Raw genomic sequence first — 22,424 nt, 5'->3', positions numbered from 1 at the left:
AGCATAATTCTTAAGGGCCTTAGGATTTTCAGAATGGTAAATGAGTACTGGCTTCAACTTAAAGTCACCAGCTGCATTTGCCCCTAATAAGACAGGTGGCCTGTCCCTTAAAGTCAGGCATTGACTTCACTCTAGCTATGAAAGTCCTATATGGCATCTTCTTACAAGATAAGGCTGTTTTGTCATTAAAAATCTAGCTGGGCGCAGTGGCTCACACCTGTGATCCCAGCAGTTTGGGAGGCCAAGGTGAGAGGATAGCTTGAGGCCAGGAGTTCAAGACCAGCCTGGTCAACACAGCAAGACCCCGTCTCTACAAAAACATTAAAAAAAAAAAAAAAAATAGCCAAGCATGTCAGTGTGTGCCTACAGTCCCAGCTACTTGGGAACCTGAGACAGGAGGACTGATTAAGCCCAGGGCCCAGGAGTTTAAGGTCGTACCGAGCTATGATTGCATTACTGCACTCCAATCTAGATGACAGAGCAAGACCCCATCTCCGAAAAAAAAAAAAAAAAAAAAAACCCTCTTATGTAGTGTAGTCATCTTCAACAGTAATCTTAGCTGAATCTTCTGGATAACTTACTACAGTTTCTGTATCAGTACTTGCTGCTTCACCTTTCACTTTTATGTTATGAGGATGGATTCTTTCCTTAAACCTCATGAATCAATCTGTTAGCTTTAAACTTTTCTTCTGTAGCATCTTTGCCTATCTTAGCCTTCATAAGAACTGAAGAGAATTAAGTAAGGTCTTACTCTAGATTAGGCTTTGGAATGTTGTGGCTGGTTTGACCTTCTATCTAGATCACTAAAACTTTTTCCATATTGGCAATAAAGTTTGTTTCACTTTCTTATCATTCATAATGCTCATTCGAGTAATACTTCTCATTTCCTTCAAAAACTTTTCCTTTGCATTCACAACTTGGCTAGCTGTTTGGTACAAGAGGCCTAGCTTTTGGCCTATCTCAACTTTTGATATGCCTTGCTTTCTAAGCTTAATCATGTCTAATTTTTGATTGAAATAGAGACATGCAACTCTCCACCTCACTTGACCCCTTAGAGGCCATTGTAAGGTTATTAATTTGTCTAATTTCAATACTATTGTGTCTGAGAAAACAAAGAGGCCCAATGAGAGGGAGAGACTCAGGGGAACAGCAGTCAGAATACACACAACATTCATCAATTAAGTTCCCCGTCTTATATGGGCATGGTTCATGGTACTTCAAAACAATTAACAGTAAAATCAAAGATCACTGAGCACAGATCACCATAACAGATACAATAATAACGAAAATGGTTGAAATATTGCAAGAACTACCAAAATGGGGCAGAGACACAAAGTGAGCACGTTTTTGGAAAATGGCCCCGATAGACTTGCTCAATGCAGAGTTGCCACAAACCTTCAATTTGTAAAAAACAAACAAACAAACAAAAAAAAACAGTATCTGTGAAGCCACATAAAGTGCAGTAAAACGACATAGGCATGCATTTTTAAACGGTCAAACCAGCAAACCTTATGTTATATACATTTTAACACAATTTTAAAAAGTTGATTTAACTAGCATATACTTAGGGAAACCCAGTATCTGCAAATAAGGAATCTGAGAGTTTTTTTATTAATTTTGTTAATGTTAAATTCACTTGCCAAAGATGAGAGCCCACTATGTAACTGAAAGGTTGGAGTGCCCAGTTATCTTTTAGGAGATTCTACACATGAGCTTTACAAATAAGATTAACAGTATGATAATTATAAATTTTCTTTTTTTTTTTTTTCTTTTTGAGATGGGGTCTCACTCTGTCACCCAGGTTGGAGTGCAGTGGCACGATCTCAGCTCACGGCAACCTCCACCTCCCAGGTTTAAGCAGTTCTCCTGTATCAGCCTCCCAAGTAGCTGGGACTATAGGCACCCGCCACCAAGCCTGGCTAATTTTTGTATATTTAGTAGAGATGGGGTTTCACCATATTGGTCAGGCTGGTCTCGAACTCCTGGCCTCAGGTGATCCGCCCACCTCAGCCTCCTAAAGTGCTGGGACTACAGGCATGAGCCACCACACCCAGACCTAAATTTTCTTTTTATTTGTACCCTTAACATTCCCAATTTGGGAGACATTTATAAAAAGGCAGAGAGTATAGGGTTTATATTTTAATTCATCTGCTAGGTCACAGCAATTTGCTGAAAAGACTTACCGAACTGCATCCACAGATCAAGGAGCTCCCAATGGCTTACATGATAGCATAGTTTTACTAACATGACAAAATGTCTGAACCCACTGAACCTAAAACTGCAGTAGAAATAAAGGGTGCTGTAGGAATGCTCAAGGAAATAAACTTCTACAAATTTAAATGTGACATGTGGATGAAGCAGAAAGCAAGTGGACACCGTATTCATTTTCCAAACTATAAGCCCTAAGCTCAGCAAAGTTACAGACTGTGAATAACTACAGAGTTTCATAGAACTCTTTGGTTAAAAAAGTCAATTTTAGGCTGGGTGCAGTGGCTCATGCCTGTAATCCCAGCACTTTGGGAGGCCAAGGAGGGTGGATCACCTGAGGTAAGGAGTTCGAGACCAGCCTGACCAATATGGTGAAACCCCATCTCTACTAAATATACAAAAATTAGCCAGGCGTGGTGGCGTGCACTTGCAGTCCCAGCTACTTGGGAGGCTGAGACAGGAGAACTGCTTGTACCTGGGAGGTGGAGGTTGTAGTGAGCTGAGATCAGGCCACTGCACTCCAACCTAGGCAACAGAGTGAGACTCCATCCCAAAAAAAGAAAGAAAAAAATATCAATTTCAGAAAAGATTCATTACTTTCGATGAGTACCCAGTCTACATTTTCATTTCTGTAGCTGGCACTAAAGTATAAACACCAAGATAATTCAAATCCCAATCGTCTGCCCTAACAGTAGGATTCCATTTCAAGATTATCAGAACAGAAAATAAACTGAGCCCACCAAGAATACCTGGAATATTGGGAATCAATATACAAATCCAAAATCACCACAGAAAAGTGTGTTTACTTAGTTCTTAAATAAACATTCTCTCAGGGCCAGGCACCTTGGCTCATGCCTGTACTCCCAGCACTTTGGGAGGCCAGCAGATCACTTCAGGTCAGGAATTCGAGATCAGCGTGGCCAACACAGCAAAACCCCGTCTCTACCCAAAACACAAAAAATTAGCCGGGCGTAGTGGCGTGTGCCTGTAATCTCACCTACTCAGGAGGCTGAGGCAAGAGAATCGCTGGAACCCGGGATGTGGAGGTTTCAGTGAGCCAAGATCGTGCCCCTGCACTCCATCCAGCCTGGCAGACAGAGAGAGACTTCATCTCAAAAAATAAAAATAAAAAACATCATCTAGGGCCAGGTGTGGTGGCTCACACCCGTAATCCCAGCATTTTGGGAGGCTGAGGTATGCAGATCACTTGAGGACAGGAGTTTGAGACCAGCCTGGCCAACATGGTGAAACCCCATCTCTACTAAAAGTACAAAAATTAGTTACACGTGGTGGTGCACACCTGTAGTCCAGCTCCTCGGGAGGCTGAGGCATGAGAATCACTTGAACCCGTGAGGCAGAGGTTGAAGTGAGCCAAGATTGCACCACTGCACTCCACCCCGGGCAACACAGTGAGATTCTATCTCAGAGAAAAAAAAAAAAAGAAGAGAAAAAACAAAAAACATTCTTCAAAAAATGTTGAGACCAGAAGTAACGTAAATCTGAAGTCTAAATCAAGATGTACCTTATCTGATTTTCAACAATCAGTATAAAAAATCTTTTAAATCTTCAAATGTTTTTCTTTCTTCACTAGCAATAAAGCTGTAACTGTTTTGCTCATTCATTCCTTTGCAAATATTCCTTGGGCAATTTATTCTCCATATAGTATTAAGTCCTGGGCATAGAAATACAGCAATAGACAAGCCAGACACAATCCCTATCTTCATGGTTCTTACTGTCTAGTGACTGTAAGAAACCATAAATAAATAACTATACAAATACTTAATTAATTATAATTGTGGTAATTACTATGAAAGAAACTACACCAAACTAAGATGCAGTCTTCAACTGGCTGTATGATCTTAGATCTCAGCTTCTTCATCTGTAAATCTAAGAGGTAGATCTGAATGATTTCTTCTTTGTTTTTCCTTTTTTTGAGACAGGTTCTTACTCTATTGCCCAGGCTGGTGTGCTATGGTATGATCACCGCCCACTGCAGCCTTGACCTCCCAGGCTCAAGTGATTCTCCTGCCTCAGCCTCCCAAGTAGCTGGTACTACAAGTGTGCATCAGCATGCCCGGCTAATTTTTGTATTTTTTGCAGAAATGAGGTTTCACCACCATGTTGCCCAGGCTGATACTGAACTCCTGGGTTCAAAAGCCATCCACTCGTCTCGGCGTCCCAAACTGCTGGGACTATAGGCGTGAGCCACCCTGCCCAGCCCTGAATGATTTCTTGAGATCCCTTTATATTAAACAATTTTACAAACCTAGAAGTATAAAACTTTGCTTCCAGAGTCCCTTTGTCAGGATATATACATTTGTAGGATCAGCAAAGTAACAATACATGAAGGTTTTTCTGGCACAAAAACGTAAGCTTAGATGGTCACTAATCTTTGCTGTTACAAATTTTTAAGACCAAATTCCATATGTTAAATATATTATGATGTTATAAACCAAGCTTGTCCAACCTGCAGCCCATGGGCCTCATGAGGCCCAGGATGGTTTTGAATGCAGCCCAACACAAATTCGTAAACTTTCTTAAAACATTATGAATTGTTTGCAATGTTTTTAAGCCCATTAGTGTTAATATATTTTATGTGTGGCCTAATACAATTCGTCTTCCAATGTGGCCCAGGGAAGACAAAAGATTGGACACCCTTGTTGTAAACCAACTTATAAAGAATAAGTGGGAAAAAAAGTATGTTCATAAATTATCTATATGTATCAGAATTACTTTGATAGCTATTTAAAATGCACATTCCCAGGCCCCAACAAAGACCTACTATAGAATACCTGGAGGTCAGGCTTGGAATCTGCTCTTTTTGATAAGTTTCTCAAGTTAATTCTAATATACACTAATGTTTGTTCTACTCAAAGCAGAACAAATAATATTAGAAGTAGCTTCAGAGAAAAACACTTCAGGATAAGAACTATAGTAAGCTTACCTGTGTAGCTTTGTCCCTCATGCAAGGTGCAGCTTGCCCATGGCTATCACGAGGCCAGTGCCCGGCAAGATACGGTGCAGCAAGAGTATCCAGGGAGGAAGTGCGTCGGATAATACTGGAGGGGCTTGAAGAAGGCTGTCGTGTTTTGTCACCTAGATTTAAGACAAAAATGCTTGTTTTAATACAATTAGGAAAGAAACAAAGCAGAAACTAAGTTTCAAACTATGTAGAAAGTTCTCCAACTTAACGATGGTTATCCCCTTTAACCACAGGGGATACTTCCAAGACCCCCAGTAAAGATGCCTGAAACAGCAGATTGTACTCAATTCTATATACACTGGTTTTTCCTATGTATACAAACCTATGATAAAGTTTAACTTGTAAGTTAGGCACACCATGAGATTAACAACAATAACTAATAATAAAATGGAACAAGTATAACAACAAGCCAGCATCACTGCTCTTGGGCTTTGGGGCCATTAAGTAAAACAAGAATTCCTCGAACCTTAGCACTGCAAAACCATGCCAGTCAATCCAATGACTGGGAGGGCTCCAAAGTGACTAGCAGGTAGGGAGCATAGACAACGTGCATAGGTTGGACAAAGGAATGATTCACGTTCCTGGTGGGGGAAGCGAGACAGCAAGACATTTCATCACTCTACTCAGAATGGCGTGAATTTATAACATATAAATTGTTTATTTCTTGAAATTTTCCACTTAATCTTTTCAGACCAAGGTTGACTAAAAGTAACTGAAACCATTAAAAAAAAAAAAAGGATAAAGAAGGATTACTGTATATAAAAAGAAACAAAAAGGAACAAGCTACTGATACACGCAATAACTTGCATGACTCTCCAGAGAACTATACTGAGTGAAAACAGTTGACGCACCCTAGACCTACCAAATCAAAATCTCTACGGATTGGGCCCAGAAATTTTCTATAGAATCAATGTATCCCTTATATCCAACAAATTTTTACTTGGATTCTTCTTTTTGTTTATAAATTAAACCCTTGTTTGACACATTTCAGGGAAATATAAGGACATAATGAAAATAAGACAGGAAGGTAATTATCATGGGAAAATATAAAAATAAATCAGTGACAATCTTTCACTAAATATTGTCACTAAAAAATTAGTGACAATGTTATTTGATAATGACATCTAAAAGTAATTCCGGCACTTAGTGCTCACCATATTCCTCAATCTTCACAAAGGATGGAGTAATAACACATATGCTTCACAATAACTTAGTACCACCCCAAAAGACAAAGACAAATTAACACCTTGCTAATTGATCCCTTGCTTTGAGAGTATCCTAGGGGATGCATAAACCTTATCAACTGCCAAGAACCAACCACCAGCTTTGTAACAGGGGTAGGTTTCATTTCTGAGCAAACAAAGTGGGTATTTGCCAATATAATCCAAGATATCCAATGTAAATTAAAAAGTAAAATAATACAGTGGCATTAAAGCATATTACTTATTAATGTAATATAATATTACTTATTAATGTTTCCTCACATTGATAAGTAATGTGAGGAAAGACACATATAAAAAAGTGGGTTTTGGCCAGGTATGGTGGCTCATGCCTATAATCCCAGCACTTTGGGAGGCCGAGGCAGGAGGATCATCTGAGGTCAGGAATTCAAGACCACCCTGGCCAACATGGCAAAACCCCGTCTCTACTAAAACTACAAAAATTAGCCAAGCATGGTGGCAGACGCCTGTAATCCCAGCTACTCAGGAGGATGAGACAGGAGAATCACCTGAATCCGGGAGGCAGAGACTACAGTGAGCCAAGATCGCACTACTGCACTCCAGCCTGGCAACAGAGCAAGACTCTATCTCAAAAAAAAAAAAAAAAAAAAAAAAAGTGGGTTTTGCAATAACATCTGTTTTCACTGTACAGGAAATAGTTTTTACTACATCAGAAAATTAAAACATTGTAAACATCAGATTTCTAGTTAATAATACAATAGCTAATTTGATTAATATTTTTATTTATAAAAGCTTAAATTCTTCAATAATGCAGGGCAAGTTTTGATACATCAAAATAAACTTTAAGTACCAACCAATACCTCATACATGATTTAATAATTAGAAAATAAATCTATGTATAATTTTCTGTGAGAATAATTCTAACTACCCTTACCCCATAGTTGCCAGCAAAAAAGGAAAATGTGTTCTCCTAAATAAATGGACCACAATAAAACTATATTCAATGTGCACATTCCTTTAAGATTAAGCCCCCAAATCAAAGTGGCATTAAAAAAACTATTTCAAATAATAATCAAGTTTAAAATTGTATTTACAAAAAGAGCACATAACAATGAATTGCAGAAAACTAGAAACAACAAAATGTCCAAAATGACAGGATGATTGGATACATTACGGCAGAGTCGTATGTAATATGTAATATGTAATATGATAGGCCATTCATAGAATAAGCACATAGATACACAGGTCCTGGTCTAAAGAGTCATTCATGATAAAGTCAGTGAAAAAAGCAAGCCCTCACCATTTATAGAAGGTATGATCTCATATTTTGTTTTAAAAAGTAATTAGATGTGCATAAAAGTGTTAAATTTTTGTTTTGTTTTGACATAGAGTCTCGCTCTGTCTCACCCAGGCTGGAGTGCAGCGTGGCGATCTAGGCTTACTGCAACCTCCACCTCCCAGGTTCAGGTGATTCTCTTGTCTCAGTCTTCCAAGTAGCTAGGCCGCCACCATGCCCAGCTAACGTTTGTATTTTTAGTAGAGACGGGGTTTCACCATGTTGGCCAGGCTGGTCTCGAACTCCTGCTCTCAAGTGACTTGCCCCCCCTTGGCCTCCCAAAGTGCTGGGATTACTGGCATGAGGCACCACACCCGGCCAGTGTTAGTACATTTGTTTTTTAAACCTGGAAAAAGTATGCACCTAACCTTTTGGGGGACGGAATTAGTGTTTTAATTTCTAATTTAGGCATTTCTATAATGTTTGAATTTTTATATGGAGTATACTGTCAGAGAAAAGGTATTAAAACAATAGAAACACTTTTAAAACAAGTTATTAACTTCTGAAATCGTAAAATGCTTAAAAATACAAAAATACCTATATTAGATTTGGGGAATTTTTATGGTTTATATCTGCAGTTGGGAAAACTACAGCCTACAGGCCAAATCTGTCTTGCATCTGTTTTTTTGTATGGCTAGCAATCTAAAACAGGATTGTACATTTTTTAATGGTTGGGGAAAAAATTAAAATATTTTGTAATACATAAAAGTTAAATCAAATTCAAACTTTAGTGTCCATAAGTAAAGTTTTATTGGAACACAAATATGATCATTCATTTACAGGTTGTCTATGGCTGCTCTTACACTAAAATAAAAAAAAAAAAAGGCAGCATTAAGCACACACAGCAAAGACCTTATATGGCCCTCTCGTTGCTTCACACTGCTGCTCAGCACTACAAATCATAATGACAAAGTTATGCCATGTGTATCTCTTGTCTGGGTGAAAAGTCAAATTCAAAGATGATATCTAAAATTTCATATAGATCAGCATTAGCAGATGAACATTTGCAATTGATTTGATGATACGGAACACTAACTTTTAACTAGAATTAAGTGAAATGTTATCCCTTTAAAAAGAATTCCCTCTTCTCATTAGAGCTGTATTACAAAAAAATGCATTCAATTATTATATTTTGAAATTTTGTCCCTTAAAAATTTGTGAAAAATTGTGTGCTCTCTTATTATATTAGTGCCTACATAATATCTTTGATTTTACCTCTTGACCTGTAAAGTCTAAAATTTTACTACATGGTACATTACAGAAAAAGTTTGCTGACCCCTGGTTTCTACTGCATGTCTTTATGTCTTGGTTTCTGTGCTACAACACCCTCATATATTTTATCTTTTGGCAGGGGAAGGGGATGAGCTTAGCTCATTGATGCTTAACTTTCATAGGGGCTTTACAAATATTTTTAAAACATATTCATAATATTATATTACAGTGTTATTCTATTCTGTAAGATGGCAAATATATGTATGAAAACACCTCTTGACACCTCTCTATATTACATTATTATCTTGGTAAGGGTCTTGTATAGCTACAAGTACAAAAGTTCAGGTGGTTATGTGACCCGCATAAGATTCAATTCCACTAATACAATAGTTACAGCAACTGTGTTGTTGCTGAAAATCATAAAAGCTGCTTCACAAATACGTCTGAGACACATAATTTGCTTTCAAAATGGCACAGTTATTTCACTAATACCTAATTGTTATAAATGCTACCTATCTCTCCATGTTCAGTTTTCCTTTTGTAGTACATTTTCAGAAAACAAATGCAGTATATATTCATTTTCAGGAAAATATGTACCCACATTATTAACTGTGACAAGTGAAACGCAATAAATATACATGTTCACAATTTTTCCTCTAACTAAAAAAACAATCCCTTTTGGGATAGTCTCAAGAAAACTAGTCTCAGCTGGCAGGTTGGGAAGGCACAAACACATAATGTAAACTGGTATCTATTCATTATATCAAATGGCTAAAAGCTGTCTGGCACTTTTCTTCCCTAACTATGACCATTGTTGCTTCAGTTGCCTACCAGTATGTTAATTCAACAGACCTTACTAATGGGTCTGATTTCATTTTTTTTTTTAATTAAAAATCTAAGGGTTAACTTTTCAACCAGTCCTCCAAAGATTATTAAAATTATTGGATTATTATTTCTTTTTTGGGGGGAAAGAATCTCGCTCTGTCACCCAGGCTGGAGCGCAGGGGCATGATCTCGGCTCACCGCAACCTCCACCTCCCAAGTTCAAGCGATTCTCCTGCCTCAGCCTCCCGATTAGCTGGGATTACAGGCATGCATCACCAAAACACCCAGCTCATTTTTATACTTTTAGTAGAGACAAGGTTTCTCCATGTTGGCCAGGCTGGTCTCCAACTCCTGACCTCAGGTGATCCGCCCACTTCGGCCTCCCAAAGCGCTGGGATTACAGACGTGAGCCACCGCGCCCGGCCAGATTATTATTATTTTGATAACGAACTGGAGAACAGATGAGTTATATGTGTAAAAATACTGAACATTTTATCTTTGGAACTCCCTTCCTTTAATCCATTCATTCAGACACTAAGGGGCTGTGAGTCAGCACTAAGCCCTAGAAATTAAAAAGAGTAAGTCACAGCCTGTAATAAAGAACACAGTCTACATCTACCTTGTCATTTTTCCATTTCAATCCAAGTTCCCAAAACTGACAGGATTTGGTGCCTAATTATTAAGGAGGTTATGGGAGGAAAACTTGAAGAGGCAAAGATGACTCAAAAGTTCCCAGACTAAGTGAACAAAGGCTGTATTTATAAGGAAATCCACAGGACGAGACTGACAACTAACAAGACTCTTCATGATCCGGCCTCTAAAGCCTCACTTTTTGGCCTGCACTGCCTCGATCCCTACACTAAGACCATGGACTTGCAGTTTCCAGTATGTACTGTGCCCTTACATGCCTCCAGGTGCTTGTTTCTACCCTTATATCCCTTTATTTGGTGTGACTAATTCATGCTTAACCTTTCAAAATTAAGTTCAGATGTAACCTCCTCTGGAAAATCTTCCTCAAACAGCCACCCAAACCCATAGTTCACTGGAAAGGTTCCTGACTGTTCCTGTGTTCTGGTACAGAGCATGATTCTGCAGCGCAGGAATTTTATTTCCCACCCCCGCCATCCCAGTGATTAAGGCAAACCGTGACATACAGGCAATATGTCGTAAATGGCCAATGAAAAAATTAATTTTCTTTGTTAATTTCCTAAATGAAGAAGAGATGCAGAGAAAAGAATGACTTCTGATGTTACTATCATTTATCAACAACGACAAGTGTATGAAATAAATTCACATGCTTTTTGGTTAATTCAAATAAAAACTACGGCTCGAACTTGACATTGACTGGTTCTTTAAAAATTGAGTCTTCAGAGAGATTAACTACATAGAGCAGAGGGTAGCACTGAAAATTTCAGTCAACGCCTTAGGCTCTGGAGTTCAGAGTTCCCCAACTATGAGTACTTGTTCAACTGGTTCCTGGGTAACTTCATTTGTACTAGTGGAGCATCCCAAACCATGGCCCTTAGGTATTCCATTACAAAGGTTCTACAGACCTTGATATACTAGTGTTAGACATCAATATTTTTAGAACTTGATTGGGTACTTTTTTTTTTTGCCTTGGAGACAGGGTCTCACTCTGTCACCCAGGCTGAATTGCAGTGGCGGGATCAGGACTCACAGCAGCCTCGCCAGCCTGGGCTCAAGAGATCCTCCCACCTCAGCCTCCAGAGTAGCTGAGACCACAGGCACGCACCACTACGCCCAGCTAATTTTTGTATTTTTTGTAGGGATGGGGTTTCAGTATTTTGCCCAAGCTGGTCTCAAACTCCTGAGCTCAAGCAATCCACTGGTCTCAGGCTCCCAAAGTGCTGGGATTACAGGTGTGAGTCACTGTGCCTGGCCTCAGGTACTGTCTTAAAGGCTGTACCTCCCATTATCCACAGAAACAGCAAACAAATAAATTAGACATATCTATTTGTTCCGAAAGGAGAGACAACTTTTCAAGTATACAAATGATATTCAGCATGAAGAAACCTAAGAGTGTTAAAAATTCCAGTAGTCCACCATCCAGAGCTAACTGCTTTTGTTTTTTTAGACAGGGTGTTGCTCTGTCACCCAGGCTAGAGTGCAGTGGCATGATCTCGGCTCACTGCAATCTCAAGCCTCCCAGGCTCAAGTGATCCTCCCACTTCAGCTTCCCAAGTAGCTGGGACTCCAGGCGTACAACACCACACCTGGGTAATTTTTGGTATATTAGGTAGAGATGGGGTTTTGCCATGTTGCCCAGGCTGGTCTCCGACTCCTGAGCTCAAGCGATCCACCCGCCTCAGGCTCCCAAAGTGCTAGGATTACAGGTGTGAGCCACTGTGCCTAGCCAGATAACCACTTTAATGAGTATTTATTTACAGAAATCTGTCTACCCTTGTACATACATACGATTTTATATAAATGAGGTCCCATTGTGCATTCCATTACTTATTGTTGAGAGAAATAAAAAGGGTATGTCGAGAACCTATTTCCATGGCAATAAATTAAAATCTACAACACATCACTGTTTTTAATACTTGTACATTATCCTATTTGGCAGATTCACCATAACTTAATCTTCTATTAATAGACACTTTCACAACAGATAGGTATCCTTTTAGACTTGTTTCAAGATCTCTTTGTGAAAAGTTTCTAGATATCAAATTACTATATTCAAGGTAACAGATTAAAATTGGAAGTACTGCCAAATTGCCTTCTACTGAAAAAATTTTGCAAAAACCTGTAACATCACAAGGGTACCCATTTTCCCACATTCGCAAGTGTATTTTATCAATTTTCACCAGTCTAAAAAAGATAAAAATATCATTTCATTTGTATTTCAATAACAGAGTTCTAAAACAGTCATACTTTTACTGGTAATTTATATTTCTTTCATACATTAACAAGATTTCAAAAATATTACTCCAAACCTTTCTTTTCTTAATTTTAGAGATCTTTTCTTCTGGTAAAGATTTAAATTCAAAGAGGTTCTATCCGTTTCATTATCGTTTCCTTTTCTTTTGTGACATTCAAGTAAAAATAACTGTAGTTGATTTTATTTTAAAGAGTATGTGTAATATAATTAAATTTTTATAAAATTTGTCTTTCATCCACTATCTAAACTTCTTGCTACACACACACACGAAGGAAACGCAAAATTCTGACGACATCGGCTGCCTCCAAGAAGGGAAACTTGTCAACAAAGATGCAAGGAAGCCATTTCACTGTTTTCCCAATTGTACGCTTGGAATTTGCCATGTGAATTTATTATCTATATTTTTTGAAATTCATATTCCTTGATTCAGGGATTCTACATCTACGTATGCATACAGAAGAATAATCAAATGCCAAAAAAGGCTTCAAATCCAAAGATATTCACTACATTCCTAACATGAAATCACAAATATGTCCAAGAACTGAAGAACAGGAAAACTAACAGAAAATACATAGAATATTAAAGATATTTAAAATTATATTTTTAAAATGATAAACTTACATGAGAACTTATTTATAAGGGAAAATTTTTTAAAAATGAGTTTCCACAATTTCCAATTTTGCATCTTCTTCAGTTATTTCCATGTTTCTTTTCCAGTTAATTTCTCCACTAAGTTTTCAAACATTAACAGATACCATAACCAAATATTGATACAGGCCCAGCAGTACCTAATTAATAATTTATCCTAATAAGAAAATAACTGATTTAACCAAAGTGATTTCCCATAGGCATAGTATCAAAAAGATAAGGACTATTTTAGAAACTTAAAAATCCAATCAGTAATTATTTTGTGTTAAACATGAGGTATCATTTACATAAAATACAATGTACCAGGCTGGGTACAGTGACTCACGCCTGTAATCCCAATGCTGGGGGAGGCTGAAACGGGAGGATCATTTGTGGCTAGGAGTTTGAAACAAATCTGCGCAACACAGCAAGACCCCCATCTCTACAAAAAATGTAAAAATAAGCCAGATGTGGTGGCATGCGCCTGTATTCCCAGCTACAAGAGAGGCTGAGGCAGCGATATTGCTTGAGTCCAGCAGGTCAAGGTTATAGTGAGCTATGACTGAGTCACTGCTCTCCAGCTTTGGTGATAAGGCAACATCCTGTCTCTAAATAAATAAATAAATAAATAAATAAATCTGCACCCATTTTTGGAGTTTTGAAAGCCAAATAAGCCATTAAATCACTACTACCATCAAGATTTAGAACACCGCCATAAGCCCTAAACAATTTTTCATGCTCCTTTGAAGTCAATCTCTCTCCACTCTTGAACCCAGGTAAACACTGACCTACTTCTTATTATTAAAGGTTAGTTTTGCATTTTTTAAAGGTGTCATACAAATGTAATCACATAATACTTTTTTGTGTCTGACTTCATTCACTCGGCATAGTGTCTATGAGACCTATGCTTGTTGTTGCATGTAACGGTTCATTCCTTTTTATTGCTGAGGAGTACTCCATTGTATGATTATATGTGGTGGGAATTATGTCAACTCCTTCTGGCTCTCAGGTCTTTGGACTTAGTCTAGAACTATACTGCTGGCTCCCCTGGGTCTCTAGCTTGCCTACTGCAGATAATGGGACTTCTCAGACTCCATTAGTGCATGAGACAATTCCTTAAAATAAATCTGTGTGTATGTTATTGTATCAATAAAATATATATGTATCCTATTGGTTCTTTTTCTCTGGAGAACCCAGACTAATACAAAATACTACAATTTGGTTATCTAATACATTTTTTTTTTGAGCCTGAATCTTGTTCTGTTGCCCAGGTTGGAATGCAGTGATGCAATCTCAGCTCACTGCAACCTCCCCCTCCCAGGTTCAGGAGATTCTCTTGCCTCAGCCTCCTGAGCAGCTGGGATTACAGGCATACACCACCAAACCCGGCTAATTTTTGTATTTTTAGTAGAGGCAGGTTTCACCATGCTGGCTAGAATGGTCTCGAACTCGTGACCTCAAGTGATCCACCTTGGCTTCTCAAAGTGCTGGGATTACAGGCATGAGCCACCACGCTCGGTCTCTAATAGCCTACTGATAGGCATGGGATTGCTTCCAGTATTTGACAATTAGGAAAAAGTCATATATTCTTGAAGAAATCTTTTTATGGATAAGTGTTTTCATTTTTCTTGGGTAAATAGTGGAAATGCTGGATCTTAGGACAAGTGTAAGTATCACTTTATAAGAAACTGCCAAAATGTTTTCCAAACTGGTTGTACCCAGTTTACATTCCCACCAACAATGCATTACAGCTCCAGTTGTTCCACCATCCTCATCAACATCTGATATTGTCATACTTTTTCATTTCATTCATTCTAGTAGATTAGCAATGGTTCACTGTCGCTTTAATTAGCATTTCCCCAGTGCCAAATGCGGTTGAGCTAAAGTGCTTTTTGGCCACTTACACATTTTCTTCAGTGATACGTCTAATCAAATCCATTGTCAAATTTTCAACTGGTTTGCCTTCTTATTAAATTGGATTTATGTATTCTGGATGCAAGCGCTTTGTCAAATATATGCACATAAACAGTTTTGTCTTCTTTTTGGCTTGTCTTCTCAATTTTTAATGGTCCCTTTTGAATAGCATTTTTTAATTTTAATAGACTACAATTTATCGACTACTTAATAGTTCATGCTTTTTGAGTCCTAAAAGACCTTTGCTTACTCCAAGATTAAGATGATTCGCTCCTGTTTTCTTCTAGAAGTCTTTCCATTTTACCCTTCATATTTACGTCTTTCATCCATTTGGAGTTCACTTTTGTGTATAGTTTAAGGGATTATCCCCCTCCCCCATATGGATATCCAGTTGTTCCAGAACTGTTTGTGGAAAATGATATTCTTTCTCCCACTGAATTACCTTAGGAAACTTTATTGAGATGTGTGAATTATTTCTCAATGTTCTATTCTTTTCCATTGATCTGTACCTCTGTCCAAAGGCAATGCAAGTTCTCCAATTTTAATTATTCCTTTTCAATATTATTTTGGCTATTTTAGTCTTTGCAGTTTCATGTAAATTTTAGGATCAGAGTAGGAATTGTGACAGTTGACATCCTTAGTTTGTTCCTGATCTTATGAGGAAAAAAATATGATGTTAACTACAGGCTTATATCATAGATACTTATATATAATAAAGCAGTCCTTTAATTGGAAGGTTGACCTCTAGTCCTAGTTTCCTAAGCATTTCTAACATGAAAAGGTGGTGAATTTTATCAAATACTTTTCCTGTATAAATTGAGATAATTGGCCAGGCACAGTAGCTCATTCCTGTAATCCTAGCACTTTGGGAGGCCGTGGCAGGTAGATCACTTGAAGTCAGGAGTTCAAAACCAGCCTGGCCAACATGGTGAAACCCCATCTCTACTAAAAATACAAAAATATTAGCCAGGCGGGTGGCATGCGCCTGTAATCCCAGCTACTCGGGAGGCTGAGGCAGAAGAATCACTTGAACCCAGGAGGTGGAGATTGCAATGAGCCCAGATTACACCACTGCATTCCAGCCTGGGCCACGGAACCAAGACTCTGTATCAAAAAAAAAAAAATTTTTTTTTGGCCGGGCGCGGTGGCTCAAACCTGTAATCCCAGCACTTTGGGAGGCCGAGACGGGCGGATCACAAGGTCAGGAGATCGAGACCATCCTGGCTAACATGGTGAAAACCTGTCTCTACTAAAAACTACAAAAAAAAAAGAAACTAGCCGGGCGACGTGGCGGCGCCTGTAGTCCCAGCTACCCGGGAGGCTGAGGCAGGAGAATGGCGTGAACCCAGGAGGCGGAGCTTGCAGTGAGCTGAGATCCGGCCACAGCACTCCAGCCTGGGTGACAGAGCGAGACTCTGTCTCAAAAAAAAAAAAAAAAAAAAAAAAAAAAAAAAATTTTTTTTTGAGATAATCATGTGGTTTACCTTCTTTTCTCTTAGATAATACAGTAACAGATATACAGCCCATTCTTGTTATTTATGGTAGTTATTTGTTCTATAAAGTCACAATGAACAATAAATTAGCAAATACTGCGCCATTGTTCCTAGGGAATACAGTTATATTCCGATAATCCTCTAATCACAACACTTTCATCAACCAATCAATACATAACCTTGTTTAACATATGTTTCTGTTTAAAAATATCTTATTTAATACATATTACTGGTTCATTAACATTAAACTCATAGGCAGCAGCACTATAATTCATGCCTAAATGAAGTTATCTAACACATGTTAATTTCTCCAGAAGGCACATCATAGCTTTCTTGCACTTAAAAACATTAAACAGCACTTCACTACTGTGCTTGGGGGGGCGTAATGATTTCAAACAACAAAATCATTAGCAAAAAATCTGAAAAATACGGCACGATCATGAAAAGGACATTTGTTTATAATACAAGAGCTGAAGAAAAAGAGAACCTTGTTTGACTCAACTGGGAATGTATATGTTGGATAATTCAAATGTTCCACTGCACAGCATGTCCACAAATGACCACAAAAGAGCAAATAAGTATGGAGTTTGGAGTTACAAATAACTTTTAGGTAGTGGGCAAATTCGCCGATACAAAATCTGCTAATAGTAAGTAAGGATGGACTGTATACTGATTTTTTTACTATTAAATCAAACTTGCATACTTGGGGTAAATTCTACCTGGGGTAAATTCTAACTTGCATACTTGGGCTAAATATAATTCATCATTATATTTATATTGCTGGATCCAACTTGCTAATATTTTGTCAAGAAGTTTTGGGCCAGGTGCAGTGGCTCACGCCAGTAATCCCAGCACTTTGGGAGGCCGAGGCAGGCGGACTGCTTAAGCTCAGGAGTTCGAGACCAGCCAGAGCAACATGGCAAAACCTGGTCTCTACAAAAAACACAAAAATTAAACAGGTGTGGTAGCATGTGCCTGTGGTCCCAGCTGCTCAGGAGGCTGAGGTGGGAGGGCTGCTTGAGCCCAGGAGGTCAAGGATACAGTGAACCATGACTGCGACATGCACTCGAGCCTGGGCAACAAGCAAGACCCTGTCTCTAAAAAAAAAAATTTTTTAATTTTGTGTTCTGTAGTTTTCTTACCATGTCTGTGTGGCTTTGGTATTGGAATAATACTACCTCATAAATTATTTATGGTATTATCTCTTCTATTTTCTTAAAGGGTTTATGGGCAATTGGTATTATTAAAACTCTTTCTTAAAACTCTGACAATTTACAACTGAAGACATTTAGTCTGGAGTTTTCTTTTTGGGAAGATCTTAAATTATTAATTTTTTGGCCAGGCACAGTGGCTCACGCCTGTAATCCCAGCACTTTGGGAGGCCAAGGTGGGTGGATTATGAGGTCAGGAGTTCAAGACCAGCCTGGCCAAGATGGTGAAACCCTATCTCTACTGAAAATGCAAAAAAATTAGCCGGGTGTGGTGGCACGCATCTGTAATCTCAGCTACTCCGTAGGCTGAGGCAGAGAACTGCTTAAACCTGGAAGGGCGGAGGTTGCAGTAAGCCAAGATCACGCCACTGCACTTCAGCTTGGGCAACAGAGTGAGACTCAGTCTCGAAAAATAAATAAATAATGAATTTTTATTTATTTATTTATTTATTTTTATTTATTTTTTTTTTTGAGACGGAGTCTCGCTCTGTGGCCCAGGCTGGATGGAGTGCAGTGGCCGGATCTCAGCTCACTGCAAGCTCCGCCTCCCGGGTTTACGCCATTCTCCTGCCTCAGCCTCCCGAGTAGCTGGGACTACAGGCGCCTGCCACCTCGCCCGGCTAGTTTTTTGTATTTTTTAGTAGAGACGGGGTTTCACCGTTAGCCAGGATGGTCTTGATCTCCTGACCTCGTGATCCGCCCGTCTCAGCCTCCCAAAGTGCTGGGATTACAGGCTTGAGCCACCGCGCCCGGCCTAAATAATGAATTTTTAAATAGATATAGGGATATTCAGGTTTTCTATTTCTTCCTGAGTCAGTTTTGCCTGTTTATTTTAAGGAATTTTTCCATTTCATCTAAGTTGTTGAATTTATTGGCATAAAGTTGTCCATAATGTTCCTTTATTATCCTTTTAATTTACGTACGATCTGTAGTAACATCTACTTTTTCATTTTTCATTCCTGATATTTAAAACTTGTATCTTTTTTCCCTTCATAAATTAACTAAAGGTTTATCAATTTTATTTATCCTTTCTAAGCACCTGCTTGTGATTTGACTAATTCCTCTACTAAACAGGTTTTTGTTTTGTTTTGTTTCGTTTTTTGTTTTTTTGAGACGGAGTCTCACCCTGTAGCCCAGGCTGGAGTGTAGTGGCATGATCTCAGCTGACTGCACCCTCTGCCTCCCGGGTTCAAGCAATTCTCCTGCCTCAGCCTCCCAAAATGCTAGGATTACAGCCATGAGCCACCACACCTGGCCAACAGTTTCCTATTTCACTGGATTCTATTGCCTTTATGATTTCCTTTTGTCTACTTACTTCGGGTTTAGTTCTTTTTCTAGATTAAGGCAGATACTTAAATTATCATTTTAGACCTTTCTTTCTAATATAATCATTTAAAGCTATACATTTTCTTCTACATGTTTTAACTGTATGCCACAAAATGTATTATGTGCTTTCATTACCATTCAGTTCCAAATATTCTGCGACTTCTTCTTTGATCCATGGATTCTTTAGAAATGTTTAATTTCCAAATACCTGAGATTTTTCAAAAATCTTTCTGTTACTGACTTCTAATTTAATTCTGTTATGGTCAGTGAACATATTCTATATTTCACTCTCTTTAAAGTTACAATTTATGCTGGTGAATGTTCCAGGTGCAGTTGAAAAGAATATGTACTGTGCTATTGAAGCAGGACATTTCCCTGACCCCTTCTCAGGCAGTAACAGCGATGCATGGGCGCTAAAACTAGCCAGTCACTTCAGCGCTAGCAGGGGTGAACTTCCATTCACTTGTTGCTCCACCCCTTGCAGGAGGGGGAGCGCAGGTGAGAGGGTGTTTGGGTGCAGGCAAGAGCGAACTCCATACTAGCCCCAAGGCATCATCTAGGGGAGGGTGCTCATGACCCTTGAAGCCCAAGGGGAAGTGTTACAGCACCCTTTGAACTTTGCCATCCGCAAACGGATTAAGAGTTAACAGCTCAGTGGAGGGTCAGTGTGACAGCCTTTTGCACCCACATTCGTGGCATCTGAGTTCTTGTCCAGCACCCAGGAGGAATGAGGTCACACGAACGAATAGGAAATGATAAATGCGGGGGATTTTATTGCTGATGAAAATGGCTCTCAGTGAGAAGGAGAGCTGAAACGGAGATAGAGCGGTAAGGTATTCTTCCCCTGGAGTCCAGCCATCCAGACTCCTCTCTGAAGTCAAACTGCTTCTGACATCCAACTGTAGTCTCCAATGTCCAGCTGCTTCTCTTCCCTCTGCCAGCAAGGGCACAGGATGAGGGGCAGGACAGGCCATGGGTCGTTTTGGAAAAGGCAACATTTGACCGGACAAACAAGGATGTCAGTTCTCACACTGGTCCATGGTACCAGGCTTTTTCAGTTTGAGGGTGGGACCCTCGCCAGGGACTCACCCTCTTCTGCCCAGAATTTCCCTGCCTCCTGTCCCTACCACTGTTACTGAGTGTTCTACAACGCAACTTAGATTATATTTGTTGATAATGTTATTAAGTCTTCTAAATTCTTATTTTCTCTCCACTTATACTATCAATTACTGGTAAACAAATGTTGAACACCACTTCATGAATTTTGAATTTTTCCTATTGGACGCAAACACTCTTACAATTGATAAATTAACCTCCTTGTCATTTTGAAATGTCCCTGTTTTTTCTTGGTAATATGTCTTACTCTGAAGTCTCCCTCAAACAGTAATCATTATATTAGCTTTCCTATGCTCAGTTTTGTACAGTGCTTATTTTTCCATCTTTATACTTTTAACCTGTTTCTTTATATTGAATGTCTTGGTAGATGTCATATAATTAGATCTTACTTTTGTTAAATCCAGTCTGATAATCTCTGTATTTTAATTTAAATGGTTAAACTATTTAATATTATATGGTCATACCAACCTATCATCTTGCTTGTTTTCCATTTTCTCTACGTGTTCTTTGTTCTTTTTTCCCCTTCTCTTCCTTCATAATCTTGGTTTGGTTGGTAATCTACTGAAACATTAGCTATGTTTCTTTTACTTTTCGCTTAGTTGCTCTATCTAGGGTTTTATAATATGCATCTAACTTTTCACACTGTACCTTCAAATAAAAATATATCATTTTATATATAACATAAGACCCTTAGGCCTAACACTTCCATTGCTGCTTCCTGTCTTCGTGCTACTATTGTCATTCCTTTTATGTAGACATTATACACACACAACGTGCTATTACTTTGCTTTAGGCAATTATCTCATAAAGAAATCAAATAATGTCCAAAAAGTCCCTTTATCTTACTCATTAATTGACTATTTCTGGAGCTTATTCTTTTGCATACCAAGTTTCTATCAGATATTATTTTCCTTCCACCTGAAGAACTACCTTTAGCATTTTTTATAGTGTAATTTACTCTCAGGTTTTGTATGTATAAAAGGTCTTTATTTCGAAGGATTTTTTGCTGGGTATAAAATTCAACCTAGGTTTACAGTTTCATTTTATCTATTAGCACTTTAACAATGCCAAATTCTATTTTGCTCTGTCTTACATTGTTTCTGGCAAGAAATTTGCCCTTTTTTTGGTTGTTTTTCTGTACATAAAATGTCATTTTTCTTTAGCTGTTTAAAAAACTTTTTTTCTCTTTATCACTGGTTTTCAGCCATCTGATTATGGTGCCTTGGTATGGTCTTCTTTGTGTTGATTCTGCTTGAGATTAATTGAACAACTTGAGTCTGCATGATTATAGTTTTTATAAAGTCAGGAAAATTTTACAGCCATTATTTCTTCAAACTTTTTTTGTGGCTCTTCCTTCTTCCTTCTGAGAGTACAATCACGTCCATGTTATCACACAGATCACAAAGGTTCTGTTCATTGTTTCTTTTAATCTTTCTCTTACATTCAGTTTTTGTGTGGTTTCTACTGCTGTTTTCAACTTCACTGATCTTTTTCATCAGATAAGAAATTGCTGTTGTCTGCTGTTAACCTTGATCAGTAAATTTTTCATTTCAGTTAAATTTCATTTTAGAAATTTTGGTCAGTTCTTTTTATTTCATTTTTCTCTGTATAATTATGTTTTCCTTTACATCTCTGAGCACACTGAACATATTTATAATGCCAGTTTTAAAAATTTTTGTCATATAACATCATCTGCTATTTCATAGTCTGTTTCCACTGCTATAGTTTTCTGATTATAGTTTACATTTTCCTGCTTCCAGTAATTTTTTACTGGATGCTAGACAGTATTGTGTTTTTAAGTATCAGGATTTTGTTATCGTTCTGGAAAGATTCTTGTGCTTTGTTCTGAAATTTCGTCAGTTAAGTAACCTGTTTACCAACTTGATCCTTAAAGTTTGTTTTAAGCTTTTGTTTGGACAGACTTGGAGTAGCCTTTACTCTAGGCTAATTTAGTCCCACTATTTTTTTCTTCTTCTTCTTTTTGAGATGGGAGTCTCGCTCTGTTGCCTAGGCTGGAGTGCAGTGGCACGATCTCAGCTCACTGCAACCTCCTCCTCCCGGGTTCACGCCATTCTCCTGCCTCAGCCTCC

The 22,424-nt window shown here is 38.4% G+C and overlaps 1 protein-coding gene across 1 annotated transcript in view; it reads right to left on the bottom strand.

Moving 5' to 3' along the window:
• The window catches only part of FAM117B (family with sequence similarity 117 member B), a 129,076-nt gene that overhangs the window by 61,845 nt on the left and 44,807 nt on the right, over positions 1 to 22,424 (bottom strand). The window contains exon 2 of the mRNA XM_023219129.3: positions 5,153 to 5,304. Within this exon, the coding sequence (XP_023074897.1) occupies positions 5,153 to 5,304 (152 nt within the window). The remainder of the gene's footprint in view (positions 1 to 5,152; positions 5,305 to 22,424) is intronic.

This window comes from Piliocolobus tephrosceles, chromosome 11 (assembly GCF_002776525.5).
Source record: "Piliocolobus tephrosceles isolate RC106 chromosome 11, ASM277652v3, whole genome shotgun sequence".
NCBI lineage: Eukaryota > Metazoa > Chordata > Mammalia > Primates > Cercopithecidae > Piliocolobus > Piliocolobus tephrosceles.
Note: the sequence above shows the minus strand (reverse complement) of the source record. Positions and strands in the feature narration are given on the sequence as shown.